Here is a 24,813-nt window from a genome sequence, read left to right on the forward strand (position 1 = left end):
TCTCCCCAACAAGTTAGCTACCTTAATTTGCACCATTTCAGAGCACTGAAGCACTTGATTTTACGCCTTGCTGATTCAGCAATTACTCATGAGCATTCACTATTAAGCAAAATAAACTTGCTTGCATTCTCCACAAATAAATAACCCTTCACACATACTTCCAGAAAAAACAGTGATAACGCTCTTTTTGTGATAATTGTATTTTTTTTGAATGGTTCTGCTGTCCAATTTATTTAAGTTAGTTTTCATTTTTTCTAAATCTTGAACCATTCCATAGTATATCTTTATTGCAAAAATTCAACATGCATCTTAGAAATTCAGATTGTAATCAATAAAACAAACATTACATATATGAATTTAAATGTATAAACAGTTAGAAATTCAACAATATCTCCTATTATACTATTACACAAGTTCACAATTTTGTAAAAACTATAGTACAAGTTTACTATACACCAAGAGGAACTTTATTCCTTTTCACATGATTTTGCTAAGGGAAAAAAAGTTGTATTTTCCACAATAAGCAGGCAACTGTTTTCATATTTATTCTTTTAACTGTTGGGTTGTTCTTTTTGCTTAGCTTAATTAAACAATGAAAGGGAGGTAAGTATAATTCTACGTAACAGTTAATTTCTTTTCCTATCACATACACTTTCAATGTTCATACACTATGCTTATACTGGTAACATCTTATTATACATTTCCTGTAAATACACTTGCTGGTGTACGGAAGTTCCACTGTTGATTATAAGTTCTATCTAACGTACTCTCTGAAGTTCATTAATTTCACAATAAAATGTTACCGTAAAGCAAGCTGTACTGTCATGTTACCTATTAAACTAAACAAAAAACACACGCAAAAAACCAGAACAGTTTAATATTGCCTAGTACATACACCCTAAGGTACAGGGAGATAAGCTTTGGCAAAATGAAGGTCACTTTCAAACATCTTTCCTACTCCTTAAAGACCACAAGTCAGATACTGCTATGCTGCCCATCACTTAAATCCCCAATAATATAATAGCATGCTTCCAATACACAAGCTAAGTTCAGAGGCACAACTCATTTTTGTGCCTCAGCATTTACAAATCATGTTTGGGATGTCACTTGAGGATTTATGTAAGCCTGCCAATGTGTACTCTAAAGGGAAAAAAAAAGTAATCATGTGAAGCTCTCCAAAAATCATTAAATAAAGCTACCACAGTCACTTACTTCCTGTCTTGCCCAACTTGAAAAGCCAGCACGTGTGGGAAAGGACAAGTGTCTCTGAATACAGTGTGCCAGTCAGGTGCCATTTTAGAGCTAAAACCATATGAAAAGGAATCCCATTCTACGTGTGTCAAAGGCTACTGCAATTTTTCTTACAGCTTCATTCATTCACTGTAATTTTCATTTTGCAAATACAAAAATACAACAGTTCTTATTGAAATCTATACGCTGGTAGTTTTAGTACACAAAAAGCAAAATATTTACAAAATTATACAGTTTAAGAAAAAACTCTGTACAAAAAAATATATAAATCCTTTGTTCCCTCTATCATTTTTAATCTGTCAGGACTCAAATATGGTTGCCGCAATGGATTTTTCAAAATATACACTGACTGAGCCACAGACATTAAAAAAACAGTAGAGATAATGGGAGAAAAATCAAGACATTCTAAGTATGTAGAATTGGTTTTCCCTTGTTTCTTCATGTATGTAATTTAGCCTCAATATTAGCAGGAAAGTCCTAATTATATAAAAAGGTTTTAGTGTGAAGAGGAAGAATACTGAAAGGCATACTACCTTCAACTGACAAGGAAACAAAAAAATACACTGTTTCGATTTTTAATATTCCACCACAGCAAAATGGTAACGGGGGAACAGTGAACTCAAAGGCATGCTCAACTCCATGTCATTAGCTAAGTTCAGAGCCACTGAAATTTAGAGGTCTTGATGCAAATTTTTCTTCAGTTGGGAACTTGCTGACAAATATTCTGGTAAACTATTCAAAAGAGGAGCACATTTTTGCACCGACATTCAGTTTATTTTGTATAGAAGAGTAAATAAAAATGTACTGAAAAGTGTACGGTACAAATGCAGAGAGTTAAGGAAAACGCTTCCTAGGTAACACATATTCATGAACTGCAAAAGCCATGTAACAGTTAAGACACATGGCTTAAGTATCTAAACTTGTTATACTAATTTCTATTATTATACACCATTTTTGGTGTGTGTTTGCTTTTTCCTTTTTTTTTTTTTAATGGTAAAGTGATAAGGCAACTGAGAATGTTAATGGTATTCACCTTAAATGTGTCTGAACAAAAATCTATACTTGAAGATAAATGGTTAACATTCCCAAAACAGGTCTGAACACTACTCTGAAGGCTTACTGAGCAGCAGACTGACATTTTTTGGATAGAAAGTATTTTGCTCTGAACACTTTACAGATTTGGCTTGAACATAAATAAAACAGGGAAGGGAAGGAAGAAGAGTTTCTAATGGCTGGTGAGCAGTTGCCAATTTCGTTCTTTTTGGGGAAAGCATAAAACATTACATTCACAAATACTGAGATGCAATAGATGAATAGTATAAATTTGAACACTACGCTGAAACTACAGAAGGAAATCTCAAACACTCACTCAAATCTGTGTCATTGCTGATGTTTTTGTGAAGCAGGATTTGAAGAAACAGAGTGAACTGGACAATATTATAGTAGTAACCTGTCGAATTACTTTTTCCATCTCCTCTCACAAAAAGCAGAATACAGAAACTGTGTGGCCTTCAAACATCCTTAAATAAGCGAAGGATGAGCTTAGCCACAAATAACTTCTACAGTGAGTGATTGCATATGAAATAAAATGCTACCTTTTTTCAATTAGTAAATGAGGCATTTTTTTCTTTCATAACATTTAATGAAAGTTTGTGTCTTTCCCCCAAGCCTACAATATTGCTAAATAAAACCTGTAACATCTTTTCAATTGTAAGCTAACAAATCAATCACATTATAAAAAACAAAACAAGGTAATACAGGTGACACGAAAAGAGGACAGGAAAATACTAATATTCACTTTCTTTCTCTCTTTTTAACCTTCTTAAATAGAAAAGAATCACCACCCCGGTGAGCTTGATAATTCTGTAAAAAGTTACTGGGCCTTTGGCTAGCTTGGCATCACAGCTCTTATCTGAAATGTTTTTATAACAAACTTTGCTCACTTTAAATCTTGTGGTTTGAAAAGAAAGTAAAGCTTTTTTTGGCTCATCAACTTTCTTAAATAAATGTTTAAAAGATATAGCTTGAACTATATTCCTAAAATTATACATTTCCAACATCAAGTTTCATCTTCTCCAAGAACGGGATTCATCCTCATCTTCGTCATCATCATCATCATCTTCATGCAAAAATAAATCTGAGGTTTCAGTCTCCTAGATAAAGAAAAAAATGTTTTTAAACAAAGAAGTTCCATGCTGTATCCTAGGAAACTTGTATGACAACACAGCCTCCCCATTGCTCTTTACGTCACGTTCTTGTTTACAGTAAATCTCACCGAATTGCACGCAACTATTTTCCACAAGCTTTAGGGAAAGAACAGTAGTCTCACACATCAAGAAAGGGAAAGAAAGCCAAACTTCAAAGGAAGCAGGAATAAACAACCACCCACCCACTCTGAAACAAGTTTCTGTTAAATGCCTAGGCAGAAAAACCTTTAAAAGCCTTAAAGTGTTCATAATTACAATCTAAGAATATACAGAACTTATCCCTCAGTAGAGAATTAATAAAGTAAAAATATTAGCAGCATGCATACATGTGAGAATGTGATGTTTATCATCTTAATTTACAAATCTAAGTTTTTGGAGTGGATTTCTTTTTTCTTTCCTTTTTTAAAACACGAAAGTTGTACCTGACTATTTAAAAACAGTTAGGCTCCTGGCTTGCAGAAACATATTTTAGGTTGGATATTAGGAAGAACTTCTTTACTGAAAGGGTTGTTAGGCGTTGGAATAGGCTTCCCAGGGACGTGGTTGAGTCACCATCCCTAGAGGTCTTTAAAAGATGTTTAGATGTAGAGCTTAAGTGATACGGTTTAGCGGAGGACTTGTTAGTGTTAGGTCAGAGGTTGGACTAGGTGATGTTGGAGGTCTCTTCCAACCTAGATGATTCTGGGATTTCCTGGAATTTCTTCAGTAAACAAAAAACCTATCTGAAAAGAGCTCATAGCTTTTAGATTGTTAAAAGAGTCATAACTTTATCAACATATTTTCATACCTCTTCCTTAGGCTCCTCTTCCTCAATTTCTGTTGACACAGAGGGTACCTTAGGTTTGTACCATGATATCTGTAGTCTTCGGTCTTTGAACCGGGATCCCTGGTTAGCAGCCTACATTGTGTTTAAAATGAATGTATTTTCAAAAAGAGAATCAAGTAAAGGATTTTTTAAGATCATCAGTAATGAGTAGACCCAGTCAACACCTATCACTGCAGAGGTATATCAAAATATCGCAAACACATAATAATTATCTGCTTCAGTCTTCAAGAGCAACTTCATTTAAACCTGAGCCTATAAACAATGCTCCTCTACTACCAATCTGAAAAGACTAACAGAGTTCTAAACTGATGGTGACATTGAACCTATGTCAGCAAAAGACCTTTGTTATTAAATTAAACATCAGTTATTTCCCTTTTTAGCAAACTATACGTAAAAGCAACAAATATCTGCACTAGCTAGCTTGAAGTAGCAGGATCAAAGCTAGCTCAATTTTAAAACACAAAAAGGCAGACATGAGTAGCTAAAAATTCTTATTTTGGAACCAGGAAAAAAATCCATTATTCCACTTACATTCTCAGCTTCAGAGCGAGATTTAAAAGTTAGAACAACACTTAGTGGGGAATCCTCTTCTTGAAGGTCTTCAATATCTCCAAATTTCTATAAGAGGAAAAACAGTAATATTCTCCTCCAGAAACATGATCATCATGCGCTACGAATACATTGTTCTGTACCACAGCACTACTGAAACCTTGTTAGTTTTTGGACAGAAAAAGAGAAATCTCAGCTGCGTCATCCAGCAACGCTGCAACATTTGTACTTGTATTTTTGGGCAAAAGCTCAGACTTATTAATATTCTAATAAGCAGAGATTTATTTTGCAGGAGAAAAGGAGCTATAGAGAAAAGGAGCTGAGAAGTGAATCCAGAGAATTCACCACTTCCTTATCTGTTCTGCCTTTCAATGTTGTACTACTACAGACCTGTTAAGTATGTCCTTTAGAGCTTATTTACTTGCAAAAGAAGAGATTTGATCAATAGGAATCAAACTTTGCTATATAGCTCCTGAATATGCTAAGTACAGAACATTTTTTTCATGGAACCGGAAAAGAAGTCTGGTATGTCTAGATTAACAGAACATTGCATTTTTAGAAATGGTATATTGCATAATGGTAAAAATTTGAATGTACACAGCAATGATAGATTTTTAAAAAAAAACAAACAAAAAACAAGACAGAACATCAAACTAACAAAAACACACACAAATTTATCTATTTATGAAGCATTAGATTGTCTCCCTGACAAATTTACTAGGTTTGCAAAGGGAAACATTTTATTCTGATTAGTGTTAACTGAGGGAAATGTCAAATGTGTTTTTCCTTTATTGTGTTAACTCAGGTCTGATACTAACACATCCATTAACTCAGCTTGCAAACTACCAGCTATTTGCTGTACCACAAGTTTGTAAATAAGTTTAACTTACAGAATTAATAAGATGAAGCCATTTGGCTTTTCCTATTAAAGGAATGCATTGGGCAGCCACTGTAAATCAGCTATAAAAGACATATACATCCTTGATAACTCTTGAAACTGTTTATCCATATCCTGTTCCATGAATTCAGGATAGATTTGTTTGTATTACAGAAAAAGACTTGCATCTCCAACTCGCATTCCCAGTTTCTCTATTTAACGTAACCTAATACTTACAGAGAAGTGCTGTAACAATTCATCTTTTTCCTCTTCAACAAATCCTCCAACTGTTAGTGCTTTGGGACGATGGTCTACCACCATGTGATTCAACATGCCCCTTCCTCTCCCACCACGACCCCGCCCTCGTCCTCTTCCTTGAGCTGGCATTGTCTTTCCTCGACCAACAGGCAAGATACCTAAACGGGCAGCCTGTTGAAAAGGCAGCAAATAATGTATAAAGCTATCCCCAGTTTGAAAGGATTTAAAACATTTATATATCAAATACATTAAAAACATAAATGCAGACATACTTACTTCTACTTGTAACTGGTTTAGCTTTTTTCGCAGTTCAGTTGTATCTTCTCCAGAGGAAAGTCTTTTATGGAAGTCCAGTTCTGCATCTAGAAGTTCCTTTTGTGCCTTGAAGAAAAACGTATAGAAAGAAAATGCGAGGGAAAAGCAGAACATGAATGTCTGCTTTTAATATTTAATTCCACTTCTTTAGCAATAAATTTATACAAGAAATATAGGCAGATCAACACACAACTTCCACACTTCCCTCTAAATTCAGTTATGTTTTATTTGCCTCCATGTCCTTCCCCCCACCTTTTGGAGGGACCCAGAATTCAATGCTTCAGAACAGGAACAAGCTCGAATAAGTTATATGCAAACTAGGTCACCCAAGTTACTTGAAACTACTGCTTGGTTCTCCATAGCTATCACTGAAATTCAAAATACTGCTGGGAAGTATATTGATCTAACAGTGTGTTGCGTTTTTAGGACACATCATTAGAAATAGTTATAGGAGATTGATGGCCAAGTGTCTTGTACAATAAATACCTCTGTCTTGGACTTTAATTTTGATGGTGTAGAGGTTGCAGATGAAGTTTTTAACTCATCCTTTAATTGAGATATTTTTCCTGCTAGTTCTTTTAAGGTCTTCATTATTTCTGCTCTCTCTTCTGGTTTCATAGCCTTATTTTTCTCCAGCTTGGATATCAACATCTATGTATTAATAAAAGAGCAGGAATATAAAACTTCAGCAAGAACAGCACTGAACAGATGCCTAAAAAATCAGAACACTTTTACTGGAAGCCATTCCAAACTTACCTTCTGACATTCTATTTGTTTTTCTAACATCTCCTGCTTCTTTTTCCTCATGTCTTGTTGGAGTTTCATTGCCTCCTGTGAGAAGAAAACCCTTCCAATCAGAAAAAGCAGTCTAGCATTACATGTACTCGTATGTCATATTTTCTTCTTCAAGATATATATAAGCAAGGGCCATAATAAAAACTACTAGTCTGTGAACTACACTAGTATTAAATATATCTGATCTGGAAAATAACAATGAAAAGTTGCCCACTTCCTGTTCTGAAGCAGTCTACTATTTTTTTTCTTCCCAACACCCCTTGAATATCCTGTGCTGTCATTTAAGTTTTTCGTATCTGCAGAGATTAAAACCAGAGAAATGTCAACAACCCCTTATCGCTTGCTCTTAAACAAAAAAAAAAAAAAAACCCACACACCAATCCTCAATGTGCATCTGCAAAATTGAATCATAAAACCCACACTGATTATGCGTAGAAAGCTACATAGCAGTATTTGAGGTTTAAGGTGTCTCTCAATCCTTTCTTTTTAAAGTACTTTGACCACTACACTGTCGTCAACATATAGCAAAGTACCTGTTGTTTTTTTTTAAGAGCTTCTTGCACATCATGAGGTTTAGACCCTGCACCAGGCTTCATAGCTGTCTTTAAATTTGAAGTACTGTAAACCGTTTTTGAGTGGCTTGTAGAAGTAGGGAACGTCTGAAATTGTAAAAATACACACACACAAAAATATGTAATAGGTTAAAGTGAAAGTGATACACCACCATCATATAATTTAAAAGGAAGACACTCTATGAAACAAACACAAGCTTCCAGATTTATGCAATGAGCAAAAAATTAAAATACATGTATAAAGGCATTAGTCTAACTGTCAACTTGCTTGGAAGCAATCATGTTGAACACTTTTGCAGAAAGCATTTTAACAAGATAATTTATTTTAGTCATTATCCAAAATTCCCTTTGTATCCAAATATCCACTAGGAACACTGCTAAAGCTGATCTTTTGTATCTGCACAATATTCAGCTTGGTAACACAAACTAACATCGCACTTTCAGACCAAACACTTAAGAAAAGAGGTATGCAAGTGACTGTTACTGCCTTTTTTTTTTTTTTCTCTCTCTCTCAAGGAAGGACTTCTTTGCGTCCAAGAACATTTGCTGCAGTATGGTATCAGTGCTAATTAAACTGTACCACCTTGAATTCTATACAGAAGGATTCTCTAAGTTTCTAGTACTATTGTTGAAGCACAGCATAAGCTCCCAAATCACTGGGAAAAGCAATTAGATTTATCAACAAAAAGCTGACGTCCCATGTAGGCCGTCAAATTTGTTTAATAGGAAGCACTGCCAAAAATATTTTATGATACTTAAAATAGCGGTACTTTGTTTCTGAAATAATTCTCCCTAGTATATATAAGCAGCTAATGAAACTAAGAAGTGACTGACCATGTTGTATAGAACTTTAGTGATAAATAATCTACTAGGAACAGAATTTGCATGTTCTATTTGCTAGGTCCCTTTTTCAGCTGACGGGCAAAAGCTTTAAGCAAGTATGAAGATGGTCAGCTTTCATAAACATACCTGAGAATCCTCTACTACAGCCCCAGACTGACTTAAATCAGACTGACTTCCACCTGCTGCTCCAAGGCGACGTTTCACTGGGACTTTATTAAGGACATAGGCACCAGAGGCCAGCGGTTTATTCATTGCCTGTGTATCAACAGATATTAAAAAAATGAGAAGGGCACTGTACTCTGCATTTTCAAAGCTAGCAGCTGTCACTTAAGAACACTGATAACCTTCAGCATATCGAAGGTTAATTTATGAAAGCATACCTTTGACATATTGCTATGCATCGTTACGGCTGGAGGCGTGGTCAGGGCTTGCTGCTGAAGGTGAAGCTGGTGATGAAGAGACTGTGAGGGCGACTGCTGCTGTGGTTGCTGCAGCAATGGGGGATTCTGTTCGCTTTCTCTGTGCCACAACACCCTTATAAACCGATTGTTTAAAACTGCCTCTGTGCTTGAAATTGCCTTCCTGGCCTCGTCATTAGTTAAGTACTGAATTAGTGCAGCTTCAGGATCATTCTGGAAAGCAACCTAAAACAAAAGTTGACGAAAATACATTAATTCTCAAGAAAGAAAACATCTCAACCAGTCGCAAACCAACCTACAAATAATCCGCAGTAACAAGTGGAATATCTAATGGTATTAATAGCTCAAAAATGAAGGTAAATATTCAATACAATTAAAGCCAAGTACATTTTAGCAAATATTACACATTATTACAGCAAAGACTATATGCAGTAAAATAAAATCAAATAAATAATAAGAGACTTCTCCACCAAATATCATTGGATAATCAAAGCACAGTAAACTGCTATTGGGATATGACTGAAGAGACTGATACAAAGCCGAAAGCTTTTTATTCTAATCTCCTGAAATAAAAACGTTGTCCAAGGATATGCAGTGCAAAGATTCACCACATTTCCAAAGAAACATTATGCAGCAATCATGAAAAAGACAAATTTTCTCTAAAAAATAATCATTACAGAAATAAAAGCATACTTCCTAGTTGGACTTTCCAGTATGATATGATTGAGGTAATGTGTTTTAAATGCATTATTTCATTACCATCGTGTAGAAAGCACCACAGTATCTTCTGGGCTAGGCTAAAACTGTCAGCTCAGGAAATAGGGAGGCCTCCCAGGTATCTGTCTTTATTCAGACCTCTAACCAAGGACTCTGGAGGCCATTGTTTTGTGTAAACAAAACAAAAGGAAATTTAGTACTTTAACCATGCAACTACCTGTGTTTTGCTTATATAGTGCTTTTCCACTTATAATGCAAGGAACACCACCGAATTGGAGCCAGTTCTAGGATGCAAAATGGTAATAAACTGATGCATAAAGACTCTCCTGTAGCATCATTGCCAAAATCCTAAGAAATAACGCAGGACTTCCATACAAAACAGAATTTGCTAGATCTCTCTCAAAAATTATGCTCAAGTTGCTCAAAAGCCTGATAGATACTGTTAAATCTGCAAGTCTTTCAAATGTAACAAGACCTCACGAAGGCAGAGAGGACCAACAGGCCTTTTTGAATTTGATTACCTACTTTTGTTAGTCTCCACTAAGATTTCTCAGAAACAAAGTACAGCTACTGTATTCAAGAAGGCTCCAGGGGAAATAAAATACCCACATGCAGAAACAAAATTGAATTTCGTTTTTTACCTGAATGTTTACAATAGTTCCAAATTTACTGAAGTGTTCGTTGAGCTGTGTAATATTGTTCAGTTCTGGTGGAATTTTCCGAACTTCTAATTTTGTATTAGTATACTGATTCTTTTTCAAAAATCCTGGCTTATTCTGGTTGTTATTTGCTTGCCTAGAGAAAATGAGAGCAAGACAGTCATTCAGAAAGACATAAATGCACCGAAGTAAGGCAGCAATTGTTAATGCACATTTAACTTTTATTTTCTCATTAGAAGTACACACTCTAGAGAGTAACAACAACTGAACTACCTTTTCTCCCAGTATTTATTCTCCGATTATTATATAGATTTTCTGACTCAGTCTACTCAAATTACAGGGACTAATGAATTGCTATATTTACAGCACTGATAGCATTAAAGTGCATTCCAGTTAGTCAACTGTGGTCATTAGTTCTTACTTTCCCAACCATGGTTTCTTCAGTGGTGGACATTCCATGCTACTTGGAGATCGTTTTCTGCTGTCTGGTTCAAGCACAACTCTAGTTACATTGCTGCTATTATTCGTAATGGGAATGGGAGGTTCAGTCTGGATGATAATATTGGCAGCTGGAGGGAAGGAAAGGAATGGGAAGAAGAGATGTATTATTTATCACACATCAATGGAAACATTGATAAAGCTTGCATTTAAACAACAAAATTGAGCTGATTTTAAAAACATAAGAAATAAGAAGTTGGTCTGTTCTGTTTATGAAGTTACTTCAGAGATCACTTGCTAGCCTAACTAATCAATCTGAGGAAAACAAGCATTTAGTCCTGCCAGCAGAGGTGGGAGTTTCGACCTTCAAGATTAGTATCAGTTTGAAGAAACAAAGATAAAACTTCATATTGCAGGTACTGAAGCTTTAGGTTCTGCAGACCACCAGCACCACAAAACAACCCACTACATTCTGAGATTTCGGGTTAGAGTTCTGGAATGTGGCATGGGCTTAATAAACAACCAACTTTCCCTGAATTAACCTTTGATAGTGAAAGGCAACCAAGAACCCATTCCTCCCACTGCTATCCCCTTTGCCACCCCTCCATCCAGTTTTCAGCAACAGCAACTGTCAATTAAGCACAGCTACAGCATGAAATTATATTCTGAGATGTTACATTTATCATTTGAAGCAAATTCTACAAACACAAATCCGAAGCACTAGATCATAATTTGCCAAGTATTTATTACATCCATTTGAAAATTATGCTATTGCTGTTGGTTTCTTGTGTATGCCAAATATTCAACTCCTAAAAAGAAGTCTGAGTTGTAAATCAATTTTCTGTGGTTTTTATATATGCCAGAGCTCTGCTGATTACACTCGTAAGAAAAAAAGACTAGGCATTTTCAGGCATACAGTTTCAGTCTTACATTGGAGGATGATTTTAGAGAAAACCTTTCAGGTACTTGACAGAGACAGCAAAACAAGTGGCCTGAAGCACCATCACCAAACACAGACCCATTGCTTACAACTGGAATGGGTTCTTAGAGAGAATCTGAGGACCAGCAATAAAGCCCCAACTCTGCTTTTTTGACATTTATTAAGATGAAAACAGCAACAACAATTTCTGCAATAGTATTTAAAAATATTCCTTATAGGATGAGTCACTGGAAGGGAACACTGGGCAAAAATACCCTCTCTTACCACTAAGTAAGAAGCACTGAAGTGTAACAATAAACACTGAAATTTACCAACTTTCCCCTTACAGATCATGGGGAGAAAGCAGGAAGGAGAAAGAAAGCTATGCCAGCAGAACAAAAATTTCTTTTTTGTTCTCAAGAAGAGCCTTGACTTCTTCTCTACCCTAAAAGAGACTTTGTATGTGCCACGCTACATCCACATTCATCCAGCTTATGAATCAGAATTACTTAAATGTAGACTGGAATTTCTACAGGCTAGGAGAATTAGAATTCTACCTGCAACAATCATTTTAATATAGCATCTGGCTGACAAAGTCAGACCATCAAGTACAAAAACAAGCCATGATAGTTCCCCTCACAACTACCATCGAACCAGACGAGGCAAGTATTGTGGATCATCGCATCTGTGCCCCAGCTCTTAAACACGCCCTTGGCAAATCAGAAGTTTCTGCAAAATGTACTGTTTAAAGTCAACTTCCTGTATCATTGTTCTTTCCAGAAGCAACAGCACTCAAAAAGTACCTTTGTAGGCTAAAGACAAATAAAAACCCAACCAACCAAAAACCACCACAACAAACCAACCTTGTAACATTTCCAAGCCAGTGGTTATTTTTAATCAATAAGTCTGCTGTTACTTCAATATGGTCATATTAGCATTTTTTAAAAAAGTTGAGATGTCTGAAAATTGCTCTGAAATACTAGATCAGTGAGAAAAAATATACTGCTTTTAGCCTGAAAAAGAGGTAAATAAGTGTTGACGCTCTTGGACAAAAATAGCAACAGCAATGACTAGAAACCCTTCCTACCTCTTGGATTTGTATCCATCTCCCCAGATGTTAGGCCAATTAGATTTGGACGCTGCGTTTGTGCTCTTGTAAAGAACTGTCGATATTGAGATCTACCAGCACTGGTAATACTAGGAGCTTCAGGGTTATAGCCATCTGGCTCATATGTATCTATAAAAAAAGGAGAGAAATGAAAGAATTTTTCAAATGAGTTTAAGACTCAGGGTTAATTTTCCTTTAAGGAAACGCATGGATGTCCAAGAATCAGAAGTTGTTCTGAACAAAGAGGTTGTAGAACCAATGTGTGTAGCTATTTAGAACCCTCATCTCACCTCTATGCCTAAGTCTACTTGGGCATATTCTCCTTCAATTATTGTAACTGTTTGTACAAAGTGCATAGATCACAACTACTGAGTACTGATGATGAAGTGCCTGAAAAAGAAGTGAGGTGCCTGTATCACATCCTTCACTAAGTCTGACAGTGTTTCACAGGGAACAACAAAAAATTTAGTTTGAGCATTTATTCTTACATCTTATCCTAAGACGTAAAGAGATTTTGAGTCTTTGTTGCGCTAACAGATTATGTTACTTCAGGGAAGGATTTTTGGAAAAGAATGCACTTAAATGATTCCAATCAAAGCAAGTTGAGAAATCAGGTGATTTGACCAATACTTACCTATTAAATTATCTTAATTTATATGAGATTAGCTACCTACCTTCATTAAGTTATTAATGATTACTTAACTACAAGGGATAACTGTGAGAACACAAGAAGACAGAATTGACTCGTGTTGTTCCTCTAGTCCGAGGTACATCAAAGATGATGTATTCTTCCAACAATAAAAAGGAAAAGCTATACAAGAGCTTGAATGAATAAAACCCATGGAAAACCTCCAGAGAAACACAGCATATCCTGGAACAGAAATGGGTGCCAATACAGGGGGATCCAACAGACCTGAAGCACTCTACATGTCAGCTCCTTATTCTAAATGACAACGAAGACTTGACAATTTAAACAGATTCCTCAAAACTTCAATACTGATGTTCTGTCATGCAGCGCTGACTCTGCAGTCAGCAGTTTCAGATTCTGCCAAGAACTTTCATTAAACTCGTGTGAGCTGAACTACAGGTTCCTCTTCCAAGATCCTTCATGCAATTGCAAGAGGGCAAGCAGCAGTTTAACCGTAACAGTCCAAGAGTAGGACATGAGAATCAACCTCCACACAGGTTTTGGAGAAGAGAATTATGTAGCACAATTAAAGTCAAAGATGCCCTGTGAGTTACAACAGATAGAATCACTCCTGAGAAGAAGCTCTGAAGCTGAAAGAATCTGATGGTAACATGGCCTGGCAGCATTTGGAGACAACTGAACAGAGATCCTAACAAGATATTTGAGTGACTGACATTCTAAAAAGCATGGAATTCACGAAGGAAGTGACATGGACCATAAACTGGAGCTCTCCTTTGAATAAAATCCAGAATATTTATGTTAAAAAAGAGCTAGGAATATTATAATTACTTATTATTATATTATTTATAATATTCCAGAAAGGTATATTATAAAACACTGAGATTTTAATCGCCTTAGTTTGCTCACATAAAACATGAAAATGTCATTACTGTTTTCATTATCAAAGATATATAAATTTGATTTGGTTTAAATTGAATGATTTGGGGTTCTCCAGTTATTTTGTTATTCCTTTCATAAAAAAAAAGTGCTCTGTAAGGAAGATGTCATGTCCATTGAAAGCAGTCTTTTTTTTATTTTTTAAGTTAGAAAGCTAGGATTAGGTCAATTCTGGAAAAAAGAGAAATAAAGTACTAATGTATATGAAGAGCCTAGAGAAAATTTTGGTACACAGATGAGAGAAGAAAGTCTCTCATATGAAGTAGTAGCCAAAATTGGGTAGGAATAAAGACCAAGTTAAACAGTAATTACAGGTTTGCAGATGCATCTTTTCTCTACTGATGTTCTACTAAACAGCTAGAAGATGAACGAATTTTTTTCTTATGCTACCGTTTTATTATTTTGAAAATATGAAACCAAAAAGAAGCTCCTGACAAATGAACTTTTCTCAGACAGTGACAGAACACTACTGCTATTTCACACAGTAACAGCAGATGATGCACTGACCACAAGGAAAGCCATCAGACTTCTTTTTAGATTTGTATTCACTGGAGGAACATAAAGGTAATTACTTCCAATTACACAAGCAGAGGAACTTTTAAATTTACATGCCAAGCAGATTTAAAAAAAGAAATTTGCTTACGTTCTGATACTGTGTACAGTAGGTTCTGGGGTAATGGAGGAGGTAGCCTTGCTCCTACAGAGGCAAGACTGGGCACTGCACTTGTCCCAGGCTGGTCACGATTATTTATCAAACTTGACTGTGTTAAAGGTGGTCCTACAACGACATCATAGAATCAGTAAGACTCCACAGATTAAATGTATGAACAATTCTGTAAAATTTGTTTATTCCTTGTAAATAATCACAATCCTACTACATCAAAATTGTTTACCATGGATAAGAAGTTCCATTTTGCTACGTTACTGATTCCAACACACTTTCTCTCTTTCCCAGAAAGAACAAAGCTTTAAGCCTAAGGAGGGGAAGGGGAAAAAAAAGAAAAAAAAGACTTTTCTTCCCCAGAGCTTTATTACTGTTAGAGCTTGCATTAGCTAAAGCAGCTCCTCCCTCAGCTCTGCCATGGAGAATCAAGGCTTGCTCAGAGCAAGACATACCAGCAACATTTAGATTACAGTTCTAGAACAAAAAACTACAGGGCAAAAGGCATTAACAGGCAAGGAATCTGTCTAATTTGTGCTTTGTTTGTACCATATACAATACACATGCTTCTACTCACTATGTAGCCAAAGAGGGGCAGTGAATTAATCCTACACAACCTACTAAAACACACCTACAATCAGAGAACTCTGAACAGCAAGCCAACTCAGTACCCACTAAAAGGCTCAGGCAAAGTTTTGCGTAAGTTATCCTGTTAATTAGAAAAGCTTGCTTTAGATAAGGTAAATGTAGTATTTCCTACCTTTGCCATTTTAAGCTTTTGCTACTAGGGTTCGTGAAAAAAAGTAATCCAAGGAAACAAAAGCAGGAATAAGACTAAGTGTGTATGAACAGATATAATCTACAGGTGCCTTTCATGTAATTGTAGCCAGGCACAGTTTCACCAGAAGCACCGCTGTTTTTGAAATAAAACTAGCACAAACAACAACTATATTCCCCAAGATTAATTTCATAATTCATTTTTCTACTACCAGTGTAAAATGTTTTCTAGAAGCCTGCCCACTGATTGCTTTGTGTTAACCCTATATGAAAACTATTCCTTATCCCATAACTGCTGCTACCTGTTACAATTAAGACAGCATGTATTGTGTAACTGGAGTCAAGAGTACTGAAACAGAGTAATCATATATCCAATATACTAAGATTTTTCTCCACAGAATTTACAATGTAATATGCAACCAGATAACAAAAAAGGCTGAACAGACTCAGATCACTGTTGAGCTAAAAGAGATCTCAGATGCATAAGGTATCTGCTGCTAGAAACAACACATAGTGTAGTACAAACACAGAGATTTATTAGAACTTTCAATAGATTAGATCTCAACTTTTTTTCATTAGAAAAAAATTTCCTTTCCAGAACGAGCCATCATTTTAACTTTGTGACATATAGTAACACAGAAAAATGTTTGAACTTACTTGGTACAGGAAGCACAACAGGAGGTGGTGCCTGCGGATGAGCTTGTGGTACTGGCATCCTCATACTGCGAGCTGGACCTGGCATCGGAGGCAAAAGCATACCAGGAGGAGGAGGAAGTCCAGGAGGTGGTGGAGGGAAAGGAATCATACTTGGCAAGGAAACTTCATCTACTACTAAAGGATCGTTTCCATGATCAAACTGGCAAAGATCACCAAGTACACAAAAGCCTCTCTCTGCAAAACAAGAAAATTAATTATCTTCTTAGAGGGGAAAAAAATTAGTTGTCAACAATTAATGTCATCTCAGTTTTTGCTGGAATTTCTTACTAAAGAAAACATACAATCAATGACTTAACATTATCAGATGAGGTTTCAAAATAATTCCAATTATGGTAATTTTCCATAAAAGCATACAGACAAATATATGTATCCATAGGAAAAGCCGTGGAAAAACAAAGCATGCGTATGTACCACGTTTTACATTAAACACATATAGTGAAATCTTTTTCAGAACTGCCAGTCATTAAGTTATTTGCCAAGGCAAATATGTAGCATTGTGAACAAAATCCATGTTCTATCCACCAGCTGTCAGATTACAAATGAACTGCTTCCAGCAAGATTAGTTCCTTTCCCAGTAAAATATCGGTCATTCGTGCATTTTTACATATAAAGATACACCACAAGCTACTGCATTTTGACTTGCTACACCTAACTTGAATACCTAAAAAAAATGTTACAGAATTATTGAAACTAGGTAGGAAACAGAAGACTAGGAAACAGTTTACCATCATAATCTCGACATCTTCTTTTAGGTGGAGGGTTTCTGCCAAATGAACTGGGATTGCTATGATTGTTATAATAATTTGACCAGCTCTCTGTTGTGTTTTCCAGATGGTGCGCAGGTGCAATTACAGTAACAGCACTGGGAATAGATTGTGCAGAAGAATACTGTTCAGTAGAGTTACTTGGAGACACAGAAACTGGATTATATGAGCCTTCAACATCATTTCTTTCACTCTTGAATTTTGATCTCTCACGGTGCTCTGCTTAGAAAACAAAACAAAAACAAAATTAGGTACATCTTCATACTTTGCTCTGTATATCAGAGACCTGAAAAAAAGATGTTACGCAACAGTATAGACGTTTACTTAAATATTCAATATTTTGCATGTTAAATTGTTCTTAAAGCAGATTAGTCTTACCAATGGAAGACAAACTAAATATAGTGCAAACAGGGTTTTAACTTCAGAAACCTAGACGTTTCCTTTGCAAAAGGAACATTCTTTCCTCTACTCCTTATCCCTTCTTGGATTACAGCTTTCTTTTGAAGTAGAAAGGGGGAGAAAAGCAACAAACCTCTCCGCCCACCAGTAACTAATGTGGTCTCAACACACATTGAAACATGTAGTAATCTGTGCCCCTTAGTTTTCCAACAGTTCTGAATTAGCCCTAAAAGTACAACGGATCATGTGGTAACCACCTTGAATTAGAAAGAAAACTTCTCTAAAAATACACAATAACAAAATGAAAAAGAGATTTATACTACTTAGCAAAAAATATAGTACATCTTTGAAAAATCAACAGCTTTGTTAACACATACAGCACATAAATATCAGCTACTGATATACACCTGCGGATAAATTAAGAGGTTAGTGAAGAACACAATTCCCTTAATTACTCTACTTTGAAGAACAGCATCTTAATGATTTCAGCAACACAAAGTTCTCAAAGTTTGCTCAGACTGCTCAAGGACATCTACAGCCTGCTAGACCGTACAGTACGTAGGAGTCACCACACATCACTGACATTATATCTTCTCCTAAAGCAACACCTTGAGTACTCACCAACATTTCTGCTCGAATCGCGGTCTTTGCTTCTACCCCTACTGCGGCTACGACTTCGACTTAACCCTCTGCTTTTACTACGACTTTTACTCCTGCCTCGTCGCCAGCTGGACTTGTCTCTGTACAAGTCACTCCTGTCGTAGTATCTGTCATAGTCCCTCCATTTTCCATCATCTCTCTTTTTCTCTCTGGTTCTAGAAAAACACATATGTAGACCATATTTATGAAAAGAGAAACCCAATTCAAAAACAAGTTTGCAAGTTAACATACTGTTTGTCCGTCCTGTCCAGTTTAGACAGCAAAAAACCCATTTGAATCAGGATTTCCCCAATTACACAGAAAAATACAGAAGCACTCATTCATGGAAACCAGCTACAAGAGGACTAATAAAAAAAGGAAAGGTGAAAAAGTTACAGATGAACAGAACAAGTTCTAAAAACAATGTTGACAGCGCGTGTTGGGGGGGAGGTATAGGGAAAGGGCAGTAAGAACACTGCCGCACCCCAACAATGCTTTTCATTTATATAACAAGGGAAAGAACGGAACTGAGAGCATCCCTAGGTATTAACATTTGAAAAGTACTGTCACTTTTCCCAAAGAGACTAACATCTAGTGAAGGGTTCTCATGCATGAGATCAGCATAGAAACATTTCCGACAGAGAACAGTGGGAACGAAATCATTGTTTTTGTGAAAATCCTAAGAAAGGGGTAAAAATCCTCAGTTAAAGACTGCCAGCAAATACAGAAGGAGATATCAGCACTTTGGTTCAACTACTAGCCTTTGTTCACTGGAATCTGCACGGCTTCTCTGTGGACTAGAATGTTTCTTTTTCCTGCCATCCCGCTCTTCTTCAACTGGTTCTTGAAAATTCTGTTTAAGAGACAGCCACCAAGTCAGCATGAGCATAGCTTTTTTTTTTTTTAAAAGAAAAAGACCAAGATTAATTTCATATCACAGTTAGTATCTTGTATAAAACAACATTTTAAGTATTACTTGCACAGAATACCTAAGCACTTCAAGTAATCACACTGCAGAGGTTGATGGGCTGTGTGCTTTAAATCTTTTAGGATTTTCTCTAGAGCAGAGGCTCCAAAGTAAAGCTACTTTCAAATTTTGTTTTTAAACAGGATTCACAACAGACAGATATTATGCCCACCTTCTATCCCATTAGAATAAGCAATTATACAAACCAGGCATTTTCTGAATCTCGTAGCAGGAACACTACTAAGGAGAACTACTTCTCTCCATGTAGACAGGCCAGTTATTCACATTTTGAAATAAACGCTTTAAAGCCAAAAAAAAAAAAAAAAAAAGCCCAACGAAAAACCAAACCTGTTCACATAGTTGAAGTAATCACATTTCTCGCTGGCCTCAACAAAAGCAGTATTAGAAGTCTGTCAGTTTCCCCAGTACTGTAAATCTGTTTGAACGCATTTTGTACATTTTCATGCGTTTGCTGCCATTTTACTTTGCTTAGAAGGTACTGTAAATTTGGGTGGCAAAAGTTTTCCTGCAATAATATTTAAGAGTTTTTCAAGTCAAAACAATACTAAAAGGCAGGCTTGTATAAGATAAATTCATCCTTGTTTAGGATTATCTAGAAAGAATTGGTAGAAACACTCAAGAACTGGCTTGACGAGGCTCTGGATAGCCCAGTTTAAGGTCCTGCTTTCAAAACAAGATTGGATGACTTCATCTCCAGGAGCCCCTTCCAACCTAAGCTTCTCTCTGATTGCATCCTTATTTTATTCTGTGCTCTCCATTTCAAGGAAATGCGCAATACACTGAGGTGCGTGACAAAACATCAAGTTCCTAAGGTAGAAATAGCTACTAAATGTCCTGATCCTGTAAAACTGTCACACAAAACTGTCCTAAATATCTTTCTTCGTCTTCCTTCCAACCCGCAAACAAAGCCAAACAAAACAAAAACCCAAACCAACCAACTACACCAAATGATCCCTTCCCCACCATTAATGCAGTGGTTAAGTTGACAGAGGATAATTCTAAAAAAATTGTTAGAAGTTACGATAGTTCTTTTAAGAACTGATTAGCAAACTATTGTTGTCTTGTATAGTTGCAAATGATGCACTTCCATCACCAAAGCTACTTCAATAAATTGTTGTGATAATTCTGGATCTAATTCTCAAAGAAACAAAGACATAAGAAATGAAAGAAGAGACTAAATAGCAACTTTGATTTAAATCAATTGATGAATCACATTCAAACAGCATCTGCATTCCACAATACAATATAATACAACTTTGTTTTGGTTGACTGACAAATTTTGATCTATTATTTGTCACCTTCGTGACCATCTGCCAGCTTAAACACTGAAGACAGAACAACTAATTCCAGCAAGGTCTTTCTTTCATCTTACTTTAGGCTTATAGACAAAAGCATAAATCTGAATACCCATTCAGAATACTTCTCTGAAAACAACGCTCGTTATAGTCCATTACTAAATAAAGAACAACAGTTTTTGCTTTCAGCACTTCAAGACATAAGCATCCATGGAGCAAGGGGGAAAGAATTAGAGTATTAGTTTTTCCCTGACTGCATTTACATCTTTCCTATAGCAACTAAAACACACATGCAGCCTAAAGTATCTTGTGAATAGTGATGTGTGTATGGAAATGAAGAACATTTATTTCAGTAGCAATTTTTCCCCAACTCTCTCTCAAAGCTGGGGCATTAGGATGCAATAAACACAGATCTCCTCCCTTGGAAAACTGCCGACACAGAGAATAATATACCACAGAGAACCGAGAGCAGAGGATTATACAAGATAGAAGGGGTTTAGATAACTACAGAAATATTACTTCGCTTTCTCATAAACTTGATTGCTTTAAATTTTGTCAATAAAGCTTAAAAACAAGACAAATGCAAAAACTGTTGGCAAATGAGTTACATTTTTTTCAGTAACTAACCCTTGATATAGAGGCTGTCATATTTCACTGATTTCGAGTATTGCAGAAGACATTTAAAGTAATTTTTATTCCTTACAGAATATACAAAATTGAAAAAGGAAATGATTTGGAATGTTTTTCCTTCTTTCTCATCTCTTAAATCCTTTCAAATCACTGCCAGCTCATGTTGCCGGGACATCTGAATAGGATTTGTGAATGATATTAAGCTAGATAAAAGTAAGATGTTCTTTCTGAATGATCACCTTCCATTTTCATTCAGATGCACAGAGACCAAAAAAAGATTACTAGTCACAACAAAATGGATTTTGCTTTTGCATTTTGCCTCACAGATGCTACAGCAGGGATAATTTGAAAATTAGAAACAGGTAGAGAAAAAAAAAAAAGAGGTTACCTCCTCCTTGACTTCTTCTTTTTCCTGACTTGCAGGCTTTGCTTCTACTTTCGTGGGTTCAAGAGAAGGAAGGTAACTCTTTGTGTACAGACTTTCAAAAAGTTTATCTACAAAACCTGAAGTTTCTGAAGATAAAGAAGACAAGAAAATATTACATACCGATTTAAGTTCATTGTTTGGAATGGCTTTACCAGAAAAGTCCACAAAAAAATCATCTGGGTAGACTGCTTAAATCAGGAGCAGCAATGCCTTAGGTTAATGAACATTAGTTCCATTCGAGGAGATGGAATTACAAGACAAAAAAAGAGACTTTTCCTTCAATCACATTTACAGCTTTGGAATGTTCTAAGGGCCAAGTGTGACTGAAACTCATGATCAAATCCACAGTTAGTCCGCTAGCTACAGAGTGAGCAGTTTCTTTTAACACACTGAATTTGATACAAATTGCCCTGAGCAGCTCATCAGAAGCCTGGAAGATCAACGTGGGGCAGGTTTTCAGAAGTTATCAAACATCTGATACAGAAATGTCTGGCGGCACGACGTACGTTTTAAAACCAAATCAAGTGTTAGCTTTTATTTTAGAGGATTTCCTCCCACCCACTGTGAACGCGACAGGCTACAAAAATCATCTTGTGGATAAAAAAAAAAAGAACAAGATTTTTATTCCTTCACACTCTGTAAGAAATAATCGATTTATGGATAACTAGAAATATTTTGAGTGAAACAATAGTATATCATTCTCCCCATCAAATACAGTGAAATGAAAACCAGGAAACAAAAGATAAAGAAGTGTAGAACACGGTACCTTTTTGCAGAAAGACGTCCAGCTGATCAGCACAGAAAGCTTTCAGCTCTTTCTCTGGTTTGTCTTTCTTAACTAACGCCACAACATAGTTGGCTAAAGCCGACGGGTCTGCATCACATCTGCGGGGAGAAAGAACCATTCTTGATTCTGCTGAAGAATGCCCAAAGCACTGCATGTTGGACAGGCGCTGGTACAGGAGGGCCACCGAAGAAAGCCCAGCAACAGACACTGGATGCTGTTCTGACACCCGGTATGAACACAGCTGCACCAGGATGTCTGCGACGGCAATTTTTTTTCCCCAATTACAGCCAGATACTTTAATCGCCTTGTGACCACCTCCCACACCCTGCCACACCTGGCAGCCTTCCCGGTCTTTTGCCCCTTCCTCGGGTTTGCTCAGGAAGAGCCACCTTCCTGCCGTGTTTAACGAGGACCCAATTCTAGGGCAACTGAGCAGACGTCGTCGTTTCTTAGCTTCCTCAGAGCATCACAACCAGCACCCAGTGTGACCGCACCAGAGTAGCAGAGCAACTTCCCGGAAAATCACCGCACGACTACTTGGAAGTACTACAGGGGTTTTACAGTACGAAATCAGTATTACAGCTCCTCATTCTGCCTCTCTTGCAAACACGCAGATGCAAGCTATCAGAGGGTAGGTAGGACCCCAAAAGAGTTTGATGATTTGATTTTAAATTAACATTTAAAGAGAGGAGCTATTTTTTTTTAAATAACGTTAACCATGGAGATACAGGGAAATAGCATAGAGTGTGTAGACCCCCAAATTACCTCAAATAATAATAAAAAAAATACACAAACTAACAAACATAAAGAAAAATGCAGATGACACTGGTTAAAGACAAAATTCCCAATGAACTGTCAGTCAAGCAGCTCGACTCCAAATTAATTTGCTTGTTTCCAAGATCTGATGAAAGCCGTGTTAAACATAGCAATTAACAACAGAGAGACCACAAATTTACAGATTGTACAATTCTCACGCGCAGATCCACTACAATAAACAAACCGTATTTAATCTATTCCGTGGCAGCGCCCACGCCAGCTGACTCCGACCCTTCTGTTTTAAATAAAGGAGACGGTCCGTCCCTTCGGGCCCTCGCCCATCCTCTTCTCCGTGCGTAAATTTCCCCTAGGCACTTAGGCTGCACCGCAGCAACCCGTGCGAGGTGGGAGCACGCTGCGCCAGGCTGGCCGCGTTGCACCTTCCCGACGGAACCCCGGGACCGCCTGGGCCAGGCCGGGCATCCCCCGCCACCAACCCTCGCCTCCGGCTGCCTCCTGGCGCTGCAGCCCGGGCCGCACGGGGCGGCGGGAGGCAGGCAGGGCCGCGCGGGGTTGCGCCGCGGCCCGGACCGGCTTTCAGAGGGGCCCGGCCGGGCGTCGGAGAGCCGCGACCTTAGGAAGAGGCGCGCAAACGACGGCCGGGCAGGGAAGCGCTCCGCCGGGGGTCGCGTCGCTCACGGCGGCGTCCGGGCACACGCGGGAACGCGCGCGCCGCGGAGCCGGGCGGGACCACGCGCGGGGAGGGGGCGGAGGGGCGCTCAGCCGGGCCGCGTCACACCGAGCCCCCGGGGCGCCGCCGCGGCGCTTCCTGCGGCCCAGCGCGCGCCCGGGACCCGCACGCGGCGCTCAGACGCCGGGCGCTGCTCGCGGCGCGGGCCGGGAACGGGCCGCGCTCCCTGCGGGTCCGTACCCGGCCGGACGGAGCCGGGCGGCGGCGGCGCTCAGCCCGCGCGGGGTTCCCGGGGCTGCTCCTCGGCGCACGGTGACGGGGCGGCCCCGCTGCGCTCCCGGGCCCGGCCGCGAGGGCACGGCGGCAGCGGCCGCTCTGCTGCCGGGGCCGAGCCCAGCCCCGCCGCACGGCTGCGGCTCCGCGCGGGGCACGCGGCCGGGCCAGGCCGGCCCTCACCGAGCGCTGCCCGCGCCCCGCGCCCGGCCCCAACGGCCCCGAGCCCGGCCCGCCACAGCTGGGCGCCTCCGGCCCCGCGGCAGCCCCAGGCGGTGCCGGGGCGGCGGTGCCGGCGTGTGGCGGTGGGGACGGCCCCGGCCCCCCGCGGCCGCCCCGGCCCCGGCCCCAACCCCCTCGGCTGCCCGCCCCGTCCCGTCCCGCCCGCCGGCCCCGCGGCGCTCACATGGGCTCCAGCAGCCTGGCCAGCCAGGACTTGAGCGCCTCCACGTTCTCTATGATCATGGCGCCGCCGCCACCATCGCCCCCGGCCCGCGGCGGTTGCTGCCCCGGCCCCTCCCCCCGCCGAGGCCCGCTCCAGGAACCAGCCGCCGGCCGCCGCGCAGCCTGCCGGGCGCAGCCGGGGCGGGGCCGGACGGCCGCGAGCCAATCGGGCGGCGGCGCCGCCGCGCGGCGGGCCAATGGCGGCCGCCGGGAGCGCGACCCGGAGG

General features: G+C 38.9%; 1 protein-coding gene across 3 annotated transcripts; it reads right to left on the bottom strand.

The window, feature by feature from the left end:
* Positions 1-201: 201 nt before the first annotated feature.
* Positions 202-24,722, bottom strand: RBM27 (RNA binding motif protein 27). 3 transcript variants are annotated; one of them, XM_083798053.1, is made up of 21 exons: positions 24,549-24,722; positions 22,402-22,520; positions 21,597-21,721; positions 19,057-19,148; positions 18,278-18,471; positions 17,219-17,479; positions 16,434-16,667; positions 14,982-15,116; positions 12,733-12,882; positions 10,710-10,857; positions 10,271-10,424; positions 8,874-9,137; positions 8,620-8,748; positions 7,612-7,737; positions 7,040-7,114; positions 6,770-6,934; positions 6,245-6,349; positions 5,948-6,139; positions 4,816-4,902; positions 4,246-4,356; positions 202-3,404 (listed from the first exon to the last, which is right to left on the bottom strand). In XM_083798053.1, the coding sequence occupies exons 1-21, from the start codon at positions 24,605-24,607 to the stop codon at positions 3,318-3,320; spliced, it is 3,012 nt and encodes a 1,003-aa protein (XP_083654179.1). In that variant the 5' UTR covers positions 24,608-24,722; the 3' UTR covers positions 202-3,317. The 3 variants fall into 3 exon arrangements, with proteins under 3 accessions (XP_083654179.1, XP_083654177.1, XP_083654178.1); XM_083798051.1 differs by having other exon boundaries at positions 17,219-17,476; positions 24,549-24,715; XM_083798052.1 differs by lacking the exon at positions 12,733-12,882 and having other exon boundaries at positions 24,549-24,717.
* Positions 24,723-24,813: the final 91 nt, after the last annotated feature.

Source organism: Anser anser, assembly GCF_964211835.1.
Source record: "Anser anser genome assembly, chromosome: 14".
NCBI classification, from domain to species: Eukaryota; Metazoa; Chordata; class Aves; order Anseriformes; family Anatidae; genus Anser; species Anser anser.